The sequence below is a fragment of the Typha angustifolia genome, chromosome 7 (assembly GCF_048772165.1).
Source record: "Typha angustifolia cultivar Huaian chromosome 7, ASM4877216v1, whole genome shotgun sequence".
Classification (NCBI taxonomy): Eukaryota; Viridiplantae; Streptophyta; class Magnoliopsida; order Poales; family Typhaceae; genus Typha; species Typha angustifolia.
Genome location: NC_133245.1, coordinates 11,642,609 through 11,661,933, shown reverse-complemented (window position 1 = coordinate 11,661,933; position 19,325 = coordinate 11,642,609). Strand labels below are relative to the sequence as shown.

At 40.8% G+C, this 19,325-nt stretch overlaps 1 protein-coding gene across 1 annotated transcript; it reads right to left on the bottom strand.

Moving 5' to 3' along the window:
• Positions 1-11,786: 11,786 nt before the first annotated feature.
• LOC140763814 (electron transfer flavoprotein subunit beta, mitochondrial-like) lies at positions 11,787-17,809 on the bottom strand. Its single transcript, XM_073102169.1, has 5 exons — positions 17,646-17,809; positions 17,266-17,553; positions 16,050-16,130; positions 13,781-13,875; positions 11,787-12,166 (listed from the first exon to the last, which is right to left on the bottom strand). The coding sequence occupies exons 1-5, from the start codon at positions 17,712-17,714 to the stop codon at positions 11,941-11,943; spliced, it is 759 nt and encodes a 252-aa protein (XP_072958270.1). The 5' UTR covers positions 17,715-17,809; the 3' UTR covers positions 11,787-11,940.
• Positions 17,810-19,325: the final 1,516 nt, after the last annotated feature.

Below are 19,325 nucleotides of genomic sequence, written 5' to 3'. Positions count from 1 at the left end.
ATATGTTTAAGGCTGTAACTTGGAATTGTCGAGGTGCTCTTAAAAAAGATGCACTAGACAGATGTAGAGATTTGAATAGAGAACATAACCTGGATATGTTGGTTCTGTTAGAGACCCATATCAGCTGGGGGGGAGCAAAAAAAGTCGCCAAAGCCTTGGGGCGATGTTGGAGTTGGTTTGCCAGTCCGGCGCTGGGGGTCTCCAGTGGCCTTATGGTGCTTTGGAAGACGGACTTAGGTTGGGTAGATGAAGTGGCGGTATCCCGCTATGCGATTCACCTGGTGATTACTAGTCGGAAGGTGGGGACCTGGATGTGGACTGCTGTGTATGCAAGTAATAATCAACTTGCGCAAACTGAATTATGGGAGGAGTTGGCTTCCCTAAGGCGCCTGGAGGTGCCGTGGATCATCGGAGGAGACTTCAACGCCTATATCTCGGTTCATGAGAAGAAGAAAAAAGGTGATGTAGAACTGGGCCCGAAGTGTAAGGCTTTCAAAGCCTTCGTCGAGAACACCGGGCTGTGTGACCTAGGATATGTCGGGAGTCCGTTCACTTGGTGTAATAACCAGGCCGGAGACAACCGCATATGGGTCAGGCTTGACCGGATGATGGCTAATGCTAGATGGGTTGGGGAGAACCCACACTGCACGGTGTTCCACCTCGACAGGTCGGCTTTTGACCATGCTCCACTGCTCATCACGGTGCAAATCAACCCCGTGAGATCACCACGTCCTTTCCGGTTCGAACTGCTGTGGTTTGAGTATGAAGGATGTGGTAAAATCATGGAGCGTGTTTGGAGGCAGGGGGATAGTGCCAACCCTATGCTTGCCTTCATGCACAAGATCAATAACAGTCATGGTGAGCTTAAGAGATGGGCTAAACATGGTGTCGGTAACCTGGACCAACGACTCAAGTGCACTATGGAGAAAATACTGGAGATGGAGAGCAGAGATGCCGCAAGACCGTTAAGTGCGACGGAGCTGGCCGGGATGAGAAGCTTATACAACCAGAAGGCGGCCATCAGCAGGCAACTGAATCTAAAATGGTTACAGAGATTGAGGCTGCGCTGGGTTGAAGAAGGAGATAAAAATACCAAGTTCTTTCAGATTTTGGCTACGATCAGGCGACACCGCAACCGGATTCCGGGTGTATGGGATACCAACGGCATTTGGATACATGAATCGGAGGAAGTGAGTAGGTAGTTCGCAGGGTTCTATCAGTCCTTGTGGGGGGAAGGGAGGCAGCCACCCCTCCGGCAGAAGAGGCCTGGCCAGTGCTGCCGCTGCTGGCCAGGGTCGATGCTCAGAAGCTGGAGGCTACTGTGACCCAGGAAGAGATCAAGGCTGCATTGTGGAGCATGCCCCGCGGGAAAGCGCCGGGGCCAGATGGCATGCAAGCCGAAGTGTACATCCAGTTCTGGGATATCATGGGTGCAAGCTTGTTACGGGCTGTGAACCATTTCTTCACGCACTCCTCTCTTCCGAGTGCATGGGGGCAAACCTATATCACTCTTATCCCTAAAAAAGACCACCCACCCGGGTGCAAGATTACAGACCGATATCGCTTTGTAATGTGGCGTACAAGGTCATTGCTAGAATCCTTGTTGGTCGACTCAAGCCGGTGTTGCCATCCCTGGTAGGACCAGAACAGGCTGCGTTTGTTGCTGGGAGGAGCATAGTGGATAATACCCTGGTGGCGCAGGAGGTGGCGCATTCCATGACAGCCGACAAGAGCTCCCCACCGGTGATGATGGCGAAGCTTGATATGGAAAAAGCTTATGACAGGGTGAGCTGGGAAGCTGTCGTAGGAACTCTGAAGAGGATGGGCTTCCCGGAATCCTGGCTGAAGTGGATATGGGCTTGTATTGCTTCGCCGATGTACACCATCATGATAAATGGGCGGCCGTCGGAGTGGATCCGACCTCACAGAGGGTTACGGCAAGGTGACCCTCTTTCCCCGTACCTCTTCATCCTCGTGTCTCAGCTGCTATCAGGTCTGCTCAACAGCAAGGTGGCGTCGGGCGAGTTGCTAGCCTTCAAGGTTGGGGAGGTGCAGATATCTCACCTATTGTATGCAGACGATCTCCTGATCACCGCGCAGGCGTCGCGGACCAATGCGACCTGCTTCATGGAATGCCTTCGGCGATACGAGGCCCTGTCAAACCAGAAAGTGAACCTCCAGAAATCTGCGCTCTATCTACCGAACTGGTTACCCAGGGTGCAGCAGGATGAGATCAGCGACAGGCTTGGCCTGCCGATTGCAGGCCTTCCCTTCGTCTACCTTGGGGTCATCATATCGGGCTGTCGGGTTAAAATCAAGGAGCACCAAGCTCTGGTAGAGCGGGTTAGAGGGAAACTGGCGAACTGGAAAAGAGGAGTGTTGTCTACGGCGGGTCGGTGCACTCTCATCAGCTCTACCCTCCTAGCAATCCCAGCTTACTGGCTTGGAAGCACTTGGATCCCGGACGCGGTGCTAGAGCAGATCACCAAAATTGCCAGATCATTCCTCTGGGATAATGCCTCTGGCCGGGGGTTGCACCTTATCAGCTGGGAGACGGTGTGCAGTCCGAAAGCCGTTGGAGGTCTGGCAATTAGAGATCTCAAGAGAGCGCGAACCGCACACATTGGGAAGCTGGCATTACAGGTTCTGAATAGGGAGAGCGTACCATGGGTAAGCCTCCTTATTGCTAAGTATGGCCTTCTCGATCCATGGTCCCGCATGGAAGGGCGGAAGGTATCTTGGCTTTGGAGAGCAGTCTGCGGGGTGGCTGGAAGTTTGAAGCTCGGACTCAGGAAACTGATAGGCAGCGGTAACACGACCAGCGCGGTGGCAGAGCCTTGGCTATCTCCAATCCCATGGTGTAGACAGCCGAGAATTATGAACGGAAGCCTGTTGGATGAGCATGTCACGGTACGGGACTTGCTGGACCGCCAAAGATGGCCTGAACAACAGATTGTCGATGCGGTGGGTGCTGATCTGGCATTCGACATTCTGTCGTATCAAGCCGGGAGACCGACATCTGCAAACCGTTGGATTTGGTGGCCGCACCCGCAAGGCACGCCAACGGTGAAGTCCATCTATACCTTCCTACGACCAGCAGTGGAGGATAACTGGACGGGATGGAAGCAGCTGTGGAAACTTCAGGTGGCGCCGAGAGTTCGCTCCTTCGTGTGGAAACTTGCTTGGAGGAGACTGCCCACCAAAGCCTGGCTCGGTGGTTTAGGCCTGAGATACGGGGGGCTGTGTGCTCTGTGTGAGGTGCATGAAGAAACCATAGATCATTTGTTCTTCTCATGCAGATACAACCTCGAGTGCTGGGATGAACTGCAGGCCTGCATGGGGGGGCTAGTGGCACCGGTGGAGGAGAGCTGGCTGACTACGACCTAGAGTGCAAGCCAAGCGGAAGATGGGAAAGTGAAGGCCTACATCGCTTCATTGTTGTGGTTTATATGGAAGCAAAGAAATACGGTCACCTTCGGTGGTGGGAGAGAAAGACCTAAGATAACCGTGGGAAGGGCGATGATAATGGCCAAAGAATATGCCAAGGAGGAGACGGTAGCAAAGGCGGTCATGAGTAGGGCGAAGGCCAAATGGCAAGCGCCGGAGGCCGGCTGGCTAAAGCTTAATACTGATGGGTCCTTCGTAGCAGATAGCTATCAAGGGGGTGTTGGCATGGTCCTCAGGGATGAGACTGGCAAAGTGCTTCAGTTGGCATGGGAGCAGTGTCCGAATGAGAATGCATTATATGCGGAAGCGTGGGCGGTCAGATTCGGTCTCCGGTCGGTGGGCAAGGTGAGCCGGTTAGCGCTGGAAGTCGACTCCCGGGAACTCGCTGGAATCCTGCGGAGAGAGAAAGCTCCTCCGTGGTGCATTAGAAACATCATGGACGAATGCCATGGCCTACTTAGTGAGTGTAGGGAGTGGACTGTAGTAGCTGTTTTCAGAGAGGCAAATAGGGTGGCCGACTGGGCGGCTTGCCGGGGGAAGGTGGCAGGGGCCCCGGGTGGGCTGGACCCAGCCAGGCCTCTTCCCTCGGATCTTTGTACCATCTTGAGCCTGGACAATCCGGGTTAGCCTGCTAGCCCGGATCCGGCTTGCTGAATGAATATTATAGTATTTCAAAAAAAAAAAAGATAAGAATCCTCTAGAATTAGGGTTTCATATTGTTTTAGGACTTGTTGACTAACCTCTATAAATATGTGGATGGCAACCAACTTCATTATGCTATTGGATTATTAATTTCTTGCATTCTATCTTCTCTCTAGTATTCTCCCTCCTCCCTTTTCACCATTCTTTCATATCTACCGTTGACAAGGTTTCTCCTCACTTCTAATCTTTCTCGACTGTCGAGCTTTGGGATCTCGACCACTTTGTTCCCTTAATCACTTCCATAATCCACCCTCATCTCTATACCCATCCATAACCCTAACATCAACTCTACCCGTTACCACCACCATCACCCACGTTTTTTCATATTTTCGTCCTAGTTGTAGTTTGAATATGCAAAGGACGTAAATACAAAATTTGTAGATCAGAAAATTACAAATTTAACCCAATTAGTTTTATAATTTTCTGACTACCGGAGAATATCTGAAGAATATTTTACCATGATTGTACGGACTAATTCTTATAATACATTCAGATCTTGAAGGAATCTTAGCGTAGCCTATTTTTGGTTTCAGATCTTAACAAGTGGTATCAAAGCTCATCAAATTGGTATTAGAGCCTATCAGATGACTTGTGCCTAGACCTGCGGTAGGTGTTGGGAGAGAGACGTGACCGTTGCCATAGGCGAGATCAAAGAGGCCACCCTATACCTCAAGGGGTCAAGCTAGTTCACGGCTCGAGGCTTGCTAGTAGCCTTTACTTTTCTACCACGTGTCCCTCTCCATCTTTTTCACCCAATTAACCACTTTTGCTTAGCCCTAGGCAGAGCAATAAATAGCTCTTCCTCGGTAAGGGTACTCACCCCTTTACTTAGGTTTTTAGTAACCTTACTAGAGGTTGTGTTAGGCTTACCATAGCTCTTGGTAACCTTACCGATCCCACCTACACCCATGTCCGCTCTCTTGGCCATCGATGAGGAGGCCTGCGCTGTCGAGTCACCACTAGTTGTACTAGCGCTAGTGCCATCCTGGCGGCAACCTCGTCGGCCCCTCTTTTGGACACAAATTCGAGGACCAAAAACTATAGAATCGATTAACATATCAATGCCAGTGTAGGCCAAAGATTGGGCACCCTGCTTACTTACCGTTGCCTCTGAAAAGAGATCAGTAACCTTTACTTGGGCAGGCGAAGCTTCCATGGAGGCAATCATATCTGGGCAAATAGTCAATCTGTGGCCAACTCTACCACACCAGAAGCAAACCGTCGGGAGATTTTCATAAGCAATTGCTTGTTGCTTTTGCTCTCCTAACAGTCCGACAAGAGTTGTTTGATTTAGGGGCTTTGTTAGATCGATCTCTACCACAAACCCTAGCAAACCAGCCACGAGATCGATCTACGGTATACCCATCAATTTTTAAAAGCCGGATTAAATCCGAGGCCACCTCCAAGAGGAGGTCCTTAAGCTAGTACTCCCCTGGTAGACCAACTAGTTAAACCCACACAAGGGTTGAGAGAATTTCCTTGGTGAGTGACTAAAAATTAGGCCGCCAAGGAATCAGGTTAAGAACCATACCTCTAAAGGTTCAAGGGCCACCGGTTAACACATTTATCATATCACCTTCAAAAGAGAATTCAAAGGTAAAAAAATCCAAAGGCCATGTCTATCACCTAAAGGGTTCTAGATGGTTTCCAGTGCCTAGCAATTTCCTAAATGAGATAAGCCAAGGGAGGCGGCCATCCGAGAAACTTACCGATGAGGCTAAACCGTCATTCTTCTCGACTTTGTTTAACTCTCTCTGGATCCATATCGTCCCTAACCGAGGATGCACCTTGTATTCTTTGTAAGACTAGATGCCTCTTTACCCCAGCAAGGGGCTTCTTGATGGGAATAGTATTAACTCCAGTATTAACTTTCAATAGGGTATTTACTTCCCTACCTATTCGAGATAAGTTTGAAGGGTGAGGTGGAGTAGCAATGGGGAGAGAGGGCAAAGGTTCTAGAATCGTCCCAAGTGGACCGCTCAATTTTTTTCCTCCGCTGAGGACTTGAAGCTATTCAGCCTTTGTGATATATAGTTAAATATTAATTGCTTATACCAATATTAGTTCTCTTCTTCTAATATAAAATATTAAAATAGTTCTTTTAAAATTAGCTTATTCCACGTGGTGGCATTTGAGTACATAAAGTGTGGCCATAGTGTAGTTGCCACAGCCATTTAGATTAATTTTGTCTTAGAAATAGACTTGATCATTAGGCCTGACCTGCCCAAACTTGCCCCGATTTTAATCGGGCTAAGCCTAGCTCGCGCCTAATTTAAGCCCAAGCCCGAGATGGTAATGGGCGGTATGGGCTAAACCTTTGTCTGCCCAGCTTGAAAGTTCGATCAACTACTCTCATCTATGGCCCAACTCATAATACATACATATTTCTATAATTTTTTTAGTCACATATTAGATATTTAGTAAACTATATAACAATATATAAGTATGTTTCCATGAAAGATAACTAAAATATTTTCATATAAGCCCATTAAATTCAGCTCAATGAAATATAATATTTTTTATATTTAACCTATTGTGTTAGACTCATTATTTCCAATCCAAGCTCAGTATCTAATAGGCCAGTGGGCAGTAATAGGCTAGAATATTTTAGCCTAATTCAAACCCGACTTGGCTCGAGTGATTGGTGGGTCGAGATGTGAAGAAATATTTAAGCCCGATTAGCCCAAAAAGTCTAGCTAAAAGAGTTAGTCACGTATTGTTCAACCTACTGATTAAAATATTCAAACATCTAATGTCAGTAATTACGATATCTTAGTGTTGATAGCTCCTTTATTAGAATGACATCTAATATTGTTGCAACATTGTCGGACATGAAGTTGAGAGGATACCGTCCAAATAAATTAACTTTGTACCACCAACTTTAAAAAGTTGGAAGGGTACTGTCCACCTCCAAATAATTTATGATAGGCAAATTAATTAGGTGTTAGTAATTTAATTTGGCTTTAATTTAGCGGTGCATTGGTTAAAGTAGCACCACCATGGTTTTGATATTTTGGCTTGTGAATGTCGTGACTTACCGTTATACATTTGACTCTGTGCCCTTCCTATAGCTGATTGACTATCGCAATGTATGCAAATTGCGGACACAGGTTTTGGCCACATAGGAATATCTTCTAAAAAATTTCGAAGCCATTCTGCTTCTTCTCCAGCCTTATCTAATGCTATGAATTCAGATTCCATAGTAGATCTAGCTATACATGTTTGTTTAGAAGATTTCCATGAAATAGATGCACCTCCAAGTGTAAAGACATATCCGCTCGTGGATTTGGTATCTTTTGTATCAGATATCCAGTTTGCATCACTGTACCCTTCAAGTACTGTTGGATATTTTGAATAGTACAATCCATAGTTAGTGGTGTATCTCAAATATCTGAGTACCCTAACTATCACCTTCCAGTGATCACTGTCTAGATTACTTGTATATCTACTCAATTTACTCATAGAATACGCAATATCCGGACGAGTGCAATTCATGACGTACATCAAACTGCCTATTATCCGAGAATATTCTAACTAAGATATACATACACCTGTATTCTTTGCGAGATGAAGATTCACATCTATAGGTGTTCTGGCTATATTGCTACTATTTTTATCAAATTTGTCGAGTATTTTCTCAATATAATGTGATTGAGATATAACATACCCTTCAGTTGCCTTAGTGATCTTTATACCAAGAATCACATCTGCAACTCCCATATCTTTCATATCGAACTTGTTAGCCAATATGTTCTTAGTAGCTTTAATGACATTAATATTGCTAACAGTTATTATCATGTCATCCACATATAGACATATAATGATATAATTATCTGAAATGCATTTCACATAAACACATTTATCACATTCATTAATGTGAAAACCATTTGACATCATAACTAAGTCAAATTTTTCATGCCATTGTTTAGGTGCTTGTTTAAGCCCATAAAGAGACTTAACTAATTTGCACACTTTTCTCTCTTGTCTTGGAGCCACAAACCCTTCGGGTTGTTCCATATAGATTTCTTCATTTAATTCACCATTCAAGAATGCAGTTTTCACATCCATCTGATATATTTCTAGATTATATAATGCTGCAAGAGCAATTATTAATCGGATAAACGTTATTCTTGTTACAGGTGAATATGTATCAAAGTAATCTATTCCCTCTGTCTATCTATATCCTTTGACTACAAGTCTCGCCTTGTATTTGTCAATTGAACCATCTGATTTCATCTTTCTTTTGAATATCCATTTGTAACTCAAAGGTTTACACCCTGGTGGAAGATCCATCAATTCCCATATATGATTTTGCAAAATGGATTCAATTTCACTATCAATGGCTTCTTTCCATAAAGGAGCTTCAGGAGTAGACATTGCTTCCTTATAACTCTGAGGTTCTTTTTCTAACAAATATGTTAGAAAATCTAGACCAAAAGACGTAGAAGTCCTTGCCCTCTTACTTTGTCTAGGTTCATTATCATTTCCTTCTTGCATGGACTCTTGGTCCTGCTTATTTTCATAAGTTCTTTTGAGAGAACTTATTTCAGATGTAAATTTATATAGAAATATATTCTCAAAGAATGATGCATTCCTAGATTCAATAATTGTATTCTCATGTACCTCAGAATTATCTGATTTGTGAACCAGGAATCGATATGCACTACTATTATGAGCATAACCAATGAATATACAATCAATAGTTTTAGGTCCAATTTTTGTTTTTTTAGGAACTGGAATTGCAACCTTTGCTAGGCACCCCCACACTCTTAAGAATTTATAGCTAGGTTCTCGACCTTTCCATAACTCATAAGGTGTTTTATACAATTTCTTATGGGTAACCGGTTGAGAATGTGATTTGCAGAAAGCAAAGCTTCCCCCCACAAATTCTGGAGTAAACCAGAACTTATTAACATGGCATTCATCATCTCTTTCAGAGTTCTATTCTTACGTTCAGCAATACCATTTTGCTGTGGAGCGTAAGGAGCCGTTGTTTGATGAATAATTCCATTTTCTGCACATATTTGTGCAAATGGTGACTCATATTCACCACCTCTATCACTTCTTAGCATTTTAATCTTTCTGCTAAGTTGATACTCAACCTCTATTTTGAAATGCATAAACATTTCTAATGCCTCATCTTTGTTTCTTAGCAAATACACATAACAGTATCTTGTGCAATCGTTAATAAAAGTAATAAAATACTCTTTTCCACCTCTAGTTTGAACAAATTTCAAATCACATACATCAGTATGTATAAGTTCTAGAGGTTCTGTACTTCGTTCGATGGAATAAAACGAAGTCTTAGCCAATTTGGCTTCAACACATGTTTCACATTTTTTATTTAAATCAATTTGAAAATTAGGCAACATGTTAAGATTAATTAATCTACGCAATGTACCATAATTAACATGTCCTAATCTACCATGCCAAATTTCACAAGACTCAAGCAAGTAAGAAGAAGATTCCCCTTTATTTATTTTTGGAGTTACAGTCATTACATTCATCTTAAAGAGGCCATTTGACAAGTAGCCCCTTCCAACATACATGCCATTTTTGATAAGTACAAACTTATCAGACTCAAACACCAACTTAAAACTTTTCTTACTAAATAATGATCCCGAAACCAGATTCTTTCGAATGTCGGGCACATGCATTACATCATTAAGAGTAAGTTCTTTTCCTGAAGTCAATTTTAACACAACCTTCCCTATTCCTTCCACCTTGGAAGTTGCTGAATTGCCCATATAAAGTTTTTCATCTGTTGTAGTTTGATAAGATGAAAACATCCACCTATTGGCACAAATGTGTCTAGTAGCTCCAGTGTCTACCCACCATTCTTTAGGATTACCATCAATTAGGTTTACTTCCGAGACAATAGCGGAGAGGTGCATATCATCGACATTAGAACGAAGGTGTTCTACTTTAGTTACATTGGCTTGTGGCTTCTTCTTTTCAAAGTTCTCTTCCTTTGAGTTCTCCTTTTTTCTCAAGCGGCAGTCCTGAGCACGATGCCCTTGTTTGTCACAGACGTAACATTTGCCCTTGAACTTCTTTGCATTGCCACTTTTAGAGCCTTCACCAGTATGCTTCCTTTTCTTATCCTTTGTGGACTCCACAACATTTGCCTTTGACACATATTGGCTTCTAATTTTTTTTTCAGCAGTACGATTGTCTTCTTAAATTCTCAATCTGACAATAAGTTCTTCAAGTGTCATTTCCTTGCGCTTGTGTTTTAGGTAATTTTTGAAATCCCTCCAAGAAGGAGGCAATTTTTCTATAATAGCCGCCACTTGAAATGATTCATTAATTACCATTCCTTCAGCATGAATCTTATGAATTATCACTTGAAGATCTTGCACCTGGTTAATCACTGGTTTAGTGTCAACCATCTTGTACTCAAGAAATTTACCGACTACAAATTTCTTTGCACCGGCATCTTCTGTCTTGTACTTCTTGTCTAAAAATTCTCGTTTTTACTAAACTATACACGTTATACAACGAGTTGTCCAATCCATTGAGGATATAGTTTCGGCAAAGGAAGTCGGTATGCTTCCATGCATCCACTGCAGCAACTACTTGCCTATCAGTTTCCTCCTTTCGGAGTTCAGGCACATCTTCATGTAAGAATTTAGCCAAATTCAAGGTGGTCAGATAAAAGAGCATTTTCTATTGCCATCTCTTAAATTTTGCACCATAGAATTTCTCAGACTTTTCTCCATGAACTGTAGGTACTGGAGGAGCAGTGATAGGGGAAATAGTAAACTATTGGAGAGTCTAGTGTTGGACACTATCTCCTTAAAACCAATTCGCCCTCCATCGAACCGAGCCGAGCCGGGCGGCGCGTGTGTGTGAGTTAAGTTGCATAGTAATCTTTACCCACAAAATAGGTACCTCTTTTGGGGCCCAAAGCCCATAAGAAGTTTGTTACTTATATACTATACTAACATTTCTTAAATATCCAATATGGTACTAAACTTCATTTTCTTTATTTTCCATTGCCATGATACCCACTTTAGAGCCAATTTTCATTCACTTCTCTTCATGGATTTGACTAAGGTGAGAGTTGGGTAGGTGATGGCCATTCTGAAGTGATGGGTGAGAGTTGGGTAGGTGATGGACAAGGTGAAGTGATAGATGAGGGTAATGAATATTGAATGGGTTATGGGTGAGGTTAGTGAAGGACTATAGCTACGTGTCCTTAGTTATAGCTAGTCAGACTATCGAGCCTATCGAGTCGAGCCTGAGCAAGCCTCGGTTCAATATTAATTTCGAGCCTATTATGATGGCTAGGGCTCAGCTCAGCTTTGACCGAGTCGAGCCGGACTCGAACTTCACTCGAGCCAAGCCCGAGCTACTCGTCAAGCCTAACAGCCTTAGATATTTCAAAAATTTTATTCAAACAGAGAATAAAGATATCCGATTAAGTACCACTTATTCCATTTTCCTATTGTAAGAGCTTATCCTCACTTGGTATGAATGCACAAAATAAATAAGGTTTATTTGAGATAACCTCCCTTAATTCAGTTGAAGGAAGGATTTGACTTTTGTGAGAATAATTTAGTCTCTCTAAAAATAACTTGCCATTTACATTCACATTATTGGCACATGACTTGTGGCTGACTAACACATGAATATAGTTGTAGCTTTTTAAAAACTTGAGGCATTTATACACTTTTATGATACATGGAGCAAAATAATATTGAGTCAAAGTTAATTAAGCCTTGAAATACATAAACGCAAATGCCCCATAGAGCCTCAATAGCAGAAACATTTGCACAGTTGAAAAGCTCATAATACACGAGCATCGTTTTTCAGCTTATCAATGAGCTCATCCACAGAAGAAAGAATAACTCCTGCTTTCCTTTTTGGAGGTTCTGTGACTTGAATAACCTCTAGGTCGGACTTGATCTCCACATTCAGCTCTTGGGGAGTCACTTTCTTGATAACCTTTGATTTTGCTTTCATAATGTTGGGAAGCGTTGCATATCTTGGTTGATTCAATCTCAGATCAGTGCTGCGAGAAACATTTACGAAATAGTTGAAATTAGCAGGGAACTAGATTGAAAGTCTTGATTTGCCATAAGTTATATATATGTCATCAACTTTCTGCTGAATAGCATACAGAAAGAGTCCGAAAGATTCAATATCTTAGAAACGTTTCTTTCCTTTACAAGCTGAGGTTAACAGGAATCCTTTTTCTTTCTTCTCTTTCCTCATGAAGATAGTTAGCTCATGCCTAGAACTCGCTTAATAGCTAGTTCCTGTTTCCAGTGTATGATTAATCATAGATACATAGGAAAGGGAGCCCTGTGTAAAATGAAAGGAAAATCAACAATGAATTAAGTCTGATACCATTTCCCCCCTCTGTCTTGGATCTATTCCAGCAACTTAATTGTTCTCTCTACTTCTACCCTTTTGTATACCTGAACCTAATACTTTGGTTCCTTTACATTTTGGTTGTCCTCCAATTTCCTGATTATTCTCACCTAATAGATCCAAGCATCAGACCAACGTGTAATCTTGCTACATATTGTGCATATGGACCATGTCGGCAGAGCTCCATACTTGTAGAATACTATTGATTCCTAACTTTGATACTGATCTAAGATTCTGCTCCTTTGAATAAAGTTAGAAAAAAAAATCTATCATAAAAAAAAATCTTTTATATGAGGATTTGAATAAGATGGTGAAGCAGATAGGGAAACAAAGAACAGTGGGAACACGGAACACGGAACATGTGAACTATATTTGCAGGAAGCTAATGGACTAAAAAAATCTATGTTAGTTCCTTCCCCACTCAACATCTTTGAACAATTTCATCTCCTATTCATCTAAAACATTTAGCTACCAAATCATTTCCACTAGACAATTCATAACGGCTATAAGTAATAATATCTTTGTCATTATTATAATCAAAGAAGAACTAATTTGGAACGTGAGGGATTGAGAAACTCAAAAAGTTTTCTATTTGGCATTACTTTTAGATATTGCTACTCATTAGGCATATATAGATAAAGGTTCCACTTTTTGATTATGTAATCACTTATTAATTGGTAGTTACAAACTTAAAATGATCCACAGCCCTCTGCTTCAAAGTGCGTGACACTTACTCTAAAGCAATTAATGCTTAAGCTGCAAATAAGGCATTGGCACTTCAAAATAGGCACGACACTTGATGCGCCAAAAAAAAAATATTATAAGGTTGGAATGCCAAGACGAGTCGAGCAATGTCATTGTGAAGTTCTGTATAGTGATTATTCTCCAAACATAACCCCAAAGATGGTGTCTAGATAACAAATTTCCTACAGTTAAAGTATCACATTAACTAAAGAACTATACAATTAAAGTCACTTTTTTATTTGCCTCGTCACTTAACAACAAATCAGTTGATTTATAATAAAAAGATGAGAGTACTATTTAGAAGTGATTATATGAAATGGATATCAATTTAGTGGAATGGCATAATGAATGCTCTCAGCCTCTCATATTATCCTTTGTTTTGAAAGATCCAACAGCAGTCCAATTTCTGATGTGCTTAAACCGGTAGATCAAATGTTAACCAAAAATGACAGGCCAAAAAGCAAAACAATTTCACAAGCAGCAGAAGATTTAGTAAGATGAAACATACGTGATTACGGCTGGAAGGTCTAGGGAAAGTGTTTCAAGGCCACCATCAACCTCTCTTTCAACAGTTGCAACTTTTTTTTCTTTGTCCAATACTACCTATTAAGTGGCAAAAAAATGACATGCATATTATTAGCATAAACCTGCACACTAAAAAGAAAAAGTCATAGAAAAGTTGACAAGCAAATGGCAGACATTAGAAAAAAACTATCAAGAATGAAATTTATAGACCACCTTTTATTTTGGACATGTAAATAAATTACAGATCCCTATGGAGTAACTTGAAAATGATTTTCTAATGCAGAACAATAGAAGTGCAAATCAGATACGAGATACCATTGCATAAAAAGTTCAGGGATCGACAAGGTTCTTGATGTATCACAGATTGCTGATTCTCAGATAGAAACTATCTAGAATCAGATAAAATAGAAAATAGAAGTTTCTGTTCAAATTTCAATGTGTTATCCATTCAATACAAGCTTTATGGACCTTTTAAACTTTCCATTCATTACCAATTTTCACATGTCAGCACAAAACTTCTTTTAAAATCACAATTGGAAAGAATGATCTTAAAAGGTACCAAAACCTGATATTTGATTCATCTCCAACCATTGTATTTTCTTATAAAATTCTATAAGAGAAGTAATGACAATAGTTGAAGAAAGAATATCATCTACAAAAGAGAACATTTTCCACAGAACATAAGGGAAGCAAAAGTAACCTATAAAAGTAAGATGTACTAATACTCTAGCTAATATAACATGCCATAGTCTAGAGCACTAGTGGAACAGTTGGATTCTGGCTTAGCATGCACCCAATTTGAACTCGACCATCTTTCAAGGTGGCCAAAATACTTTACACAGTGGAGAAGGCCCCAAAAGCCATGACAAGCACTATGACTTTTCTTAGAGCAATGCTCTGAAGTCCAACTGCCACCCTCCCTCTATTCCTTTCATCCACCGCTCTCCTCACACCCACTCCAAGCTTAATTCACATCATCTTTCTTATCTTGTCCTCGATCTTTCTCCCCATTCATAATCCCAACCTCCCACCTCTCTCCTCCATTTTTGCACCTTCCTAGGATAGGCCCTGACCAGATGTCAGCCCGATATTTTAGTTTGCACCCGGGCTGGACCCTTGAGCATCTCTATCTCCAAATAGGGGCATATTTACAATATGCATGATCCAAGAACTGAGTTATAATAGGCTGCAATGCTATTAACAATGGATCGTAGAGGAAAATACTATCATGTCATTAACCTTCTATATACTGTTCAGTTGATGCATAACTATATCTTCTGAACATTCTCTATTTATTCTAGCAAGCTTGCACCTTAGGTTTCAATATCAAACTAACACATCTGCAGAAACTAATGCCAAACATTTGGCAGCACGTCGTTCAAAAGTTTGACAGCCCTTAAGCCTCTTCCTCCCTCCCTCTTCATAACTTATTCAAGTTTTTCTTAACCAGCTAATGTAACAGTATAAATATGTTCACTTCTTTTTATTACCTCAACATCTATTCCAACAATTGTAATTTTGTTTGAGATTGCATCATACCATTTTATGTATCAATTTACAAATGAGTAAACAACAATAATAGCAAATGAGAACTTTAAAAACTAAATGATCTACCACAAAGGAAACCAATATGAAATTTGTAAGTTTGGTAGTATCCCTATATATTTGTGTGATTGATAGTTGCCCTAAATACATCAAAATGAAAGATCTCGATGGGTAAATTCTCAGTGCAATCTGCATCTTACTTTCCTTCTCTGTACGTATGTTGAATAATAACATCTTCTGAACTTTGCAAACTATCCGAAGTTTCATATTAGTTGACAACTAAATATCTAAATGGATAAATATTGATACATCCATCTCCAAATGTTGATGAAAAAGAAATTTGTTCGTACATGTCATCCTTCATATGTTTTATAGAAGAGCTTGAATTACAGCAAGTGATCAGTAGCTTACAATGCATTAGCTATGGGATTAGTTTTAGTAAATTATACTGACCATGATAGTCAATAAAGAGTTAGACAAAAAAGGTCAGTAACTGAAGTGTGATTTTTAAGGTTTTACAACTCAAAAGGACATATAAATAGGATTAATAAGTACCCAATGAAACTTTTCATTCTAAGGCAACAAAGTTAATGTTGGATTATTGACCTAGATAGGTTTCTTAGTCATTTTCATAATTGAGCATGACATGAGAGAGAGAATTGCAAAATAAAATCATTTTGTAAACAGAATGATATATAATGAACAACCTTTGAAGCAAAGGTTCCTTGTGGCCATTTAAGCAATCCAGCTACCATCTGCCCTGTTTGATTGCAATCATCATCAATAGCCTGAAAACACCAATGCAGAGTAAGCATGAGAAACACTCACAGGAAAAACAAAAAGGTTGTGAAAGTTTGCTTGAAATCTATTGAGAATAAAAATGTAGTGGAGACTACATAATAGAATAGTACTATAACATTATAACAGGTAAGGGATAAAATGAACTGAGTGAATGGTGTGAGCAAGGATAGGAGAAAACTCTGGATGCACCTAAACTATTGAAAAAAAAAACAGAAAAAGGAAAAAGATATTGTTCATGATTCAATTACTCAATTTAATCAAGGAAGAAGATGGTCAGGAAACCTTTTTAATCCATGCCTTGTTCCAATATTCTTGTATTTAAGAGGATTGAGTATAAGTTGTGTTTGGTGGTCATTGCCAAATATCAGGAGTATATACAGTAATAATAATAAATGACAGTACAATCAGAGGATAAATATTGGGATAACACAATTCAATTCCTATTAGTAGAATCAGACTAGCTATCCTGAAACTAGTCAAGGCCCTTCCAAATCTTCTACTCTGGCAAAAAGAAGCCCCATCAAGCTTGATTAATCCAATTATTGCCCCTTATTTCTTGCCTAGTGTTAGTTCTCTGCTTTTCCATGTCTCTCCATATAAAGCTCTAGCATGCACTCTAAAAAGATTGTTTTCATCCTCTGTTGATAGAGGGCAGGTCTTTGGAATCGCAACCATCAGAAATGCAATGTAAAGCTTTCGCTTAATTTTTCATTATAAATCAACCAGATGATAACATCAAACCGGTTTGTCAGATTAAAGCAGAGGATCAGCTTTTAAGAAAGCAACCAATTAAATGCATATAATCATCCTAACAAAGAGACACAACCCCACGAACTAATTCCAATTTCTCTTATGACAAGACATAATCACAATCCAAGCAAACCCACCTCCGAAAATACCACCTGTAGCTCGCAAAACCAAACGTCAAGCAAACCGACCTCCCAACTTTCCATTACGGATCCCCTAACTTGATAAAATCAAACATCTTTCCTTCAATTCAAATATCGAAGAAAACGCACTTACCCGTACGATTTCCTCTCTCATGTCCCACAACCTAACCAGAAAAATCACTATCCACCACCCAAGATCCCAACTTTAGCTCAAAAATCCAAACACCGTTACCTGTTTCCCAAGGATCAGTAGCCCAGTCTGCTCCACCTGGATGAGTGCCCGGAGAATTTTCGCCACCGAGAGCGGAAGCACCGGCGACACGCCAGCGTCCACGTGGACCGCGCGGTCGGCCCCCATGGCGAGGGCGGTGCGAAGCGTGTCGGCGCACTGCGTGGGGCCCACGGAAACAGCGATGACCTCGGAGGCGGCGCCGGATTCGCGGATTCGAAGGGCTTCCTCTAAAGCGATCTCGCAAAAAGGGTTCATCGACATCTTGACGTTGTTCGTCTCGACGCCGCTCTGGTGGAAGGCATGGAGGGGATATCAGAGCCGTCAGCCGTGCGATGGGAGTAGACAGTAATTAGAAGAGGAGGGAGGCTGAGGCTGTGTACCTTGTCAGGTTTGACGCGGATCTTCACGGCATAGTCGACGACTCGTTTCACGGCCACCATAATCTTCATCGCCGGTTGCTTCCTGAGCTCAATTTCTTCCCGTTTATCTAGTAAGAGTTGACGATGATAAAACAAAGCTTATGGAACGATTAGACTCGATAGAGTCGGATGGCAATAGAACATGCGGAGTTAAAAAATAGATAAGACCGTATCGAACAGTTTCGGCTGTTTGGGTGACTGGCATCAAAATTGAAATTTAATTTTTTATTATTTTATTTTTTTTATGATAAAAAAGATAACCGGCTATCACAAAATTCAAATCTATCGTGTGAGAATAAATCTAGAGATTACTTAGTTTCCCTATAAATTTGATTAAAAGTAAATTTTACAGAATATATAAATTTGATTAAAAGTAATTTTTACAGAATATTCCTTAATTATCAAAATGTCTTAGATAATGTGATGTATAGTCCATGTTTATCCAGATCCTTCACAATGATTAATGAACTTTAAACTTTGAACTTTGAACTTTGATACGCTACATGCCATGCTCCCAAGCCTTTGGTAAACCAACTTTATCGCCCAAGTTTCGGTGAACAGCAATGACACCGCTTATATAGGGCAAGCCCAACCGGCTAAGTTTCGTAAAATAAATCTAGCCAAAGCTTTGTTAGGCAGATTATCAAAAGCCTCTTTCGAGTTGAAGGTCTGCTATCTGCTCCCATCGGGAATCAGATTACAACTATCCTTGAAGAAGGCAACAATTTTTCTAACCATGGTGTGTGTGCATGGGGATGCTCAGTAGTTTATTCGAAAATGAAATCATTCCTAGCTTTCCATAAGTAACAGAAGTAGTTAGTAATAAATGAAGGAATGAAGGGGCCACCATTACCTTCAAAGTTTCAATCTGCATCGTCCCAAGAGTTACAAAGTTGAAATAAGGTATTGTGATCTCAAGGCAGATTCTGAGCTTAATAGCATAGCAACACTGAAACAGGATATAGGCAGAAGACTCTTCTCAAGGAAACACAAGTGACAGAGGGTGAATGGACCCACAATAATCCAATACATATAATCCATTGTGGGGAGACGCTTCCAAAGAATCTTCCACAAAAAGGCAATTACTCTAGGGGCAGTATGTTCAGATCTTCCCCCAACTTTTTCACTTGTCAGTAAATTTTGTTTCTCTTTTAACATCATAACCTAATTTGGATTATCTCTACCCATTCTTTACTTAAAGTAAATCTTTTTTAATCTTCTCTTTTTTTTCTTTTTGAGGAAGAGCGACAAGCAGAGCAGGGGGTGGCAAAATTGACTCAACCTAATAATCTGACACGATAATATAACTCTTATTCAAGTTTGAGTTTAATCTAATCGGATTCGGGATGTAAATGGGTCAACCCACCTAACCCAATTAATAATCGAGTTGTGTTTGAATTTATACCACTGACCCATTTTGACACATTTGACTCGTTTAAATATACAGATCGAGTCAAATCAACCCACCAACCCTTAACCTAATATATATACTAAATTTCTAACCCTAATCCTACCCTAACTCATCACACTCTCACATTTTCCCACTTTCCCTCAAATATCAGCAATCTCCCACTCTCGTACTCTCCCTCAAGCATTAGCTACTCTCATCACACTCTTTCTATTGCCTCCCAGGCTCCCACC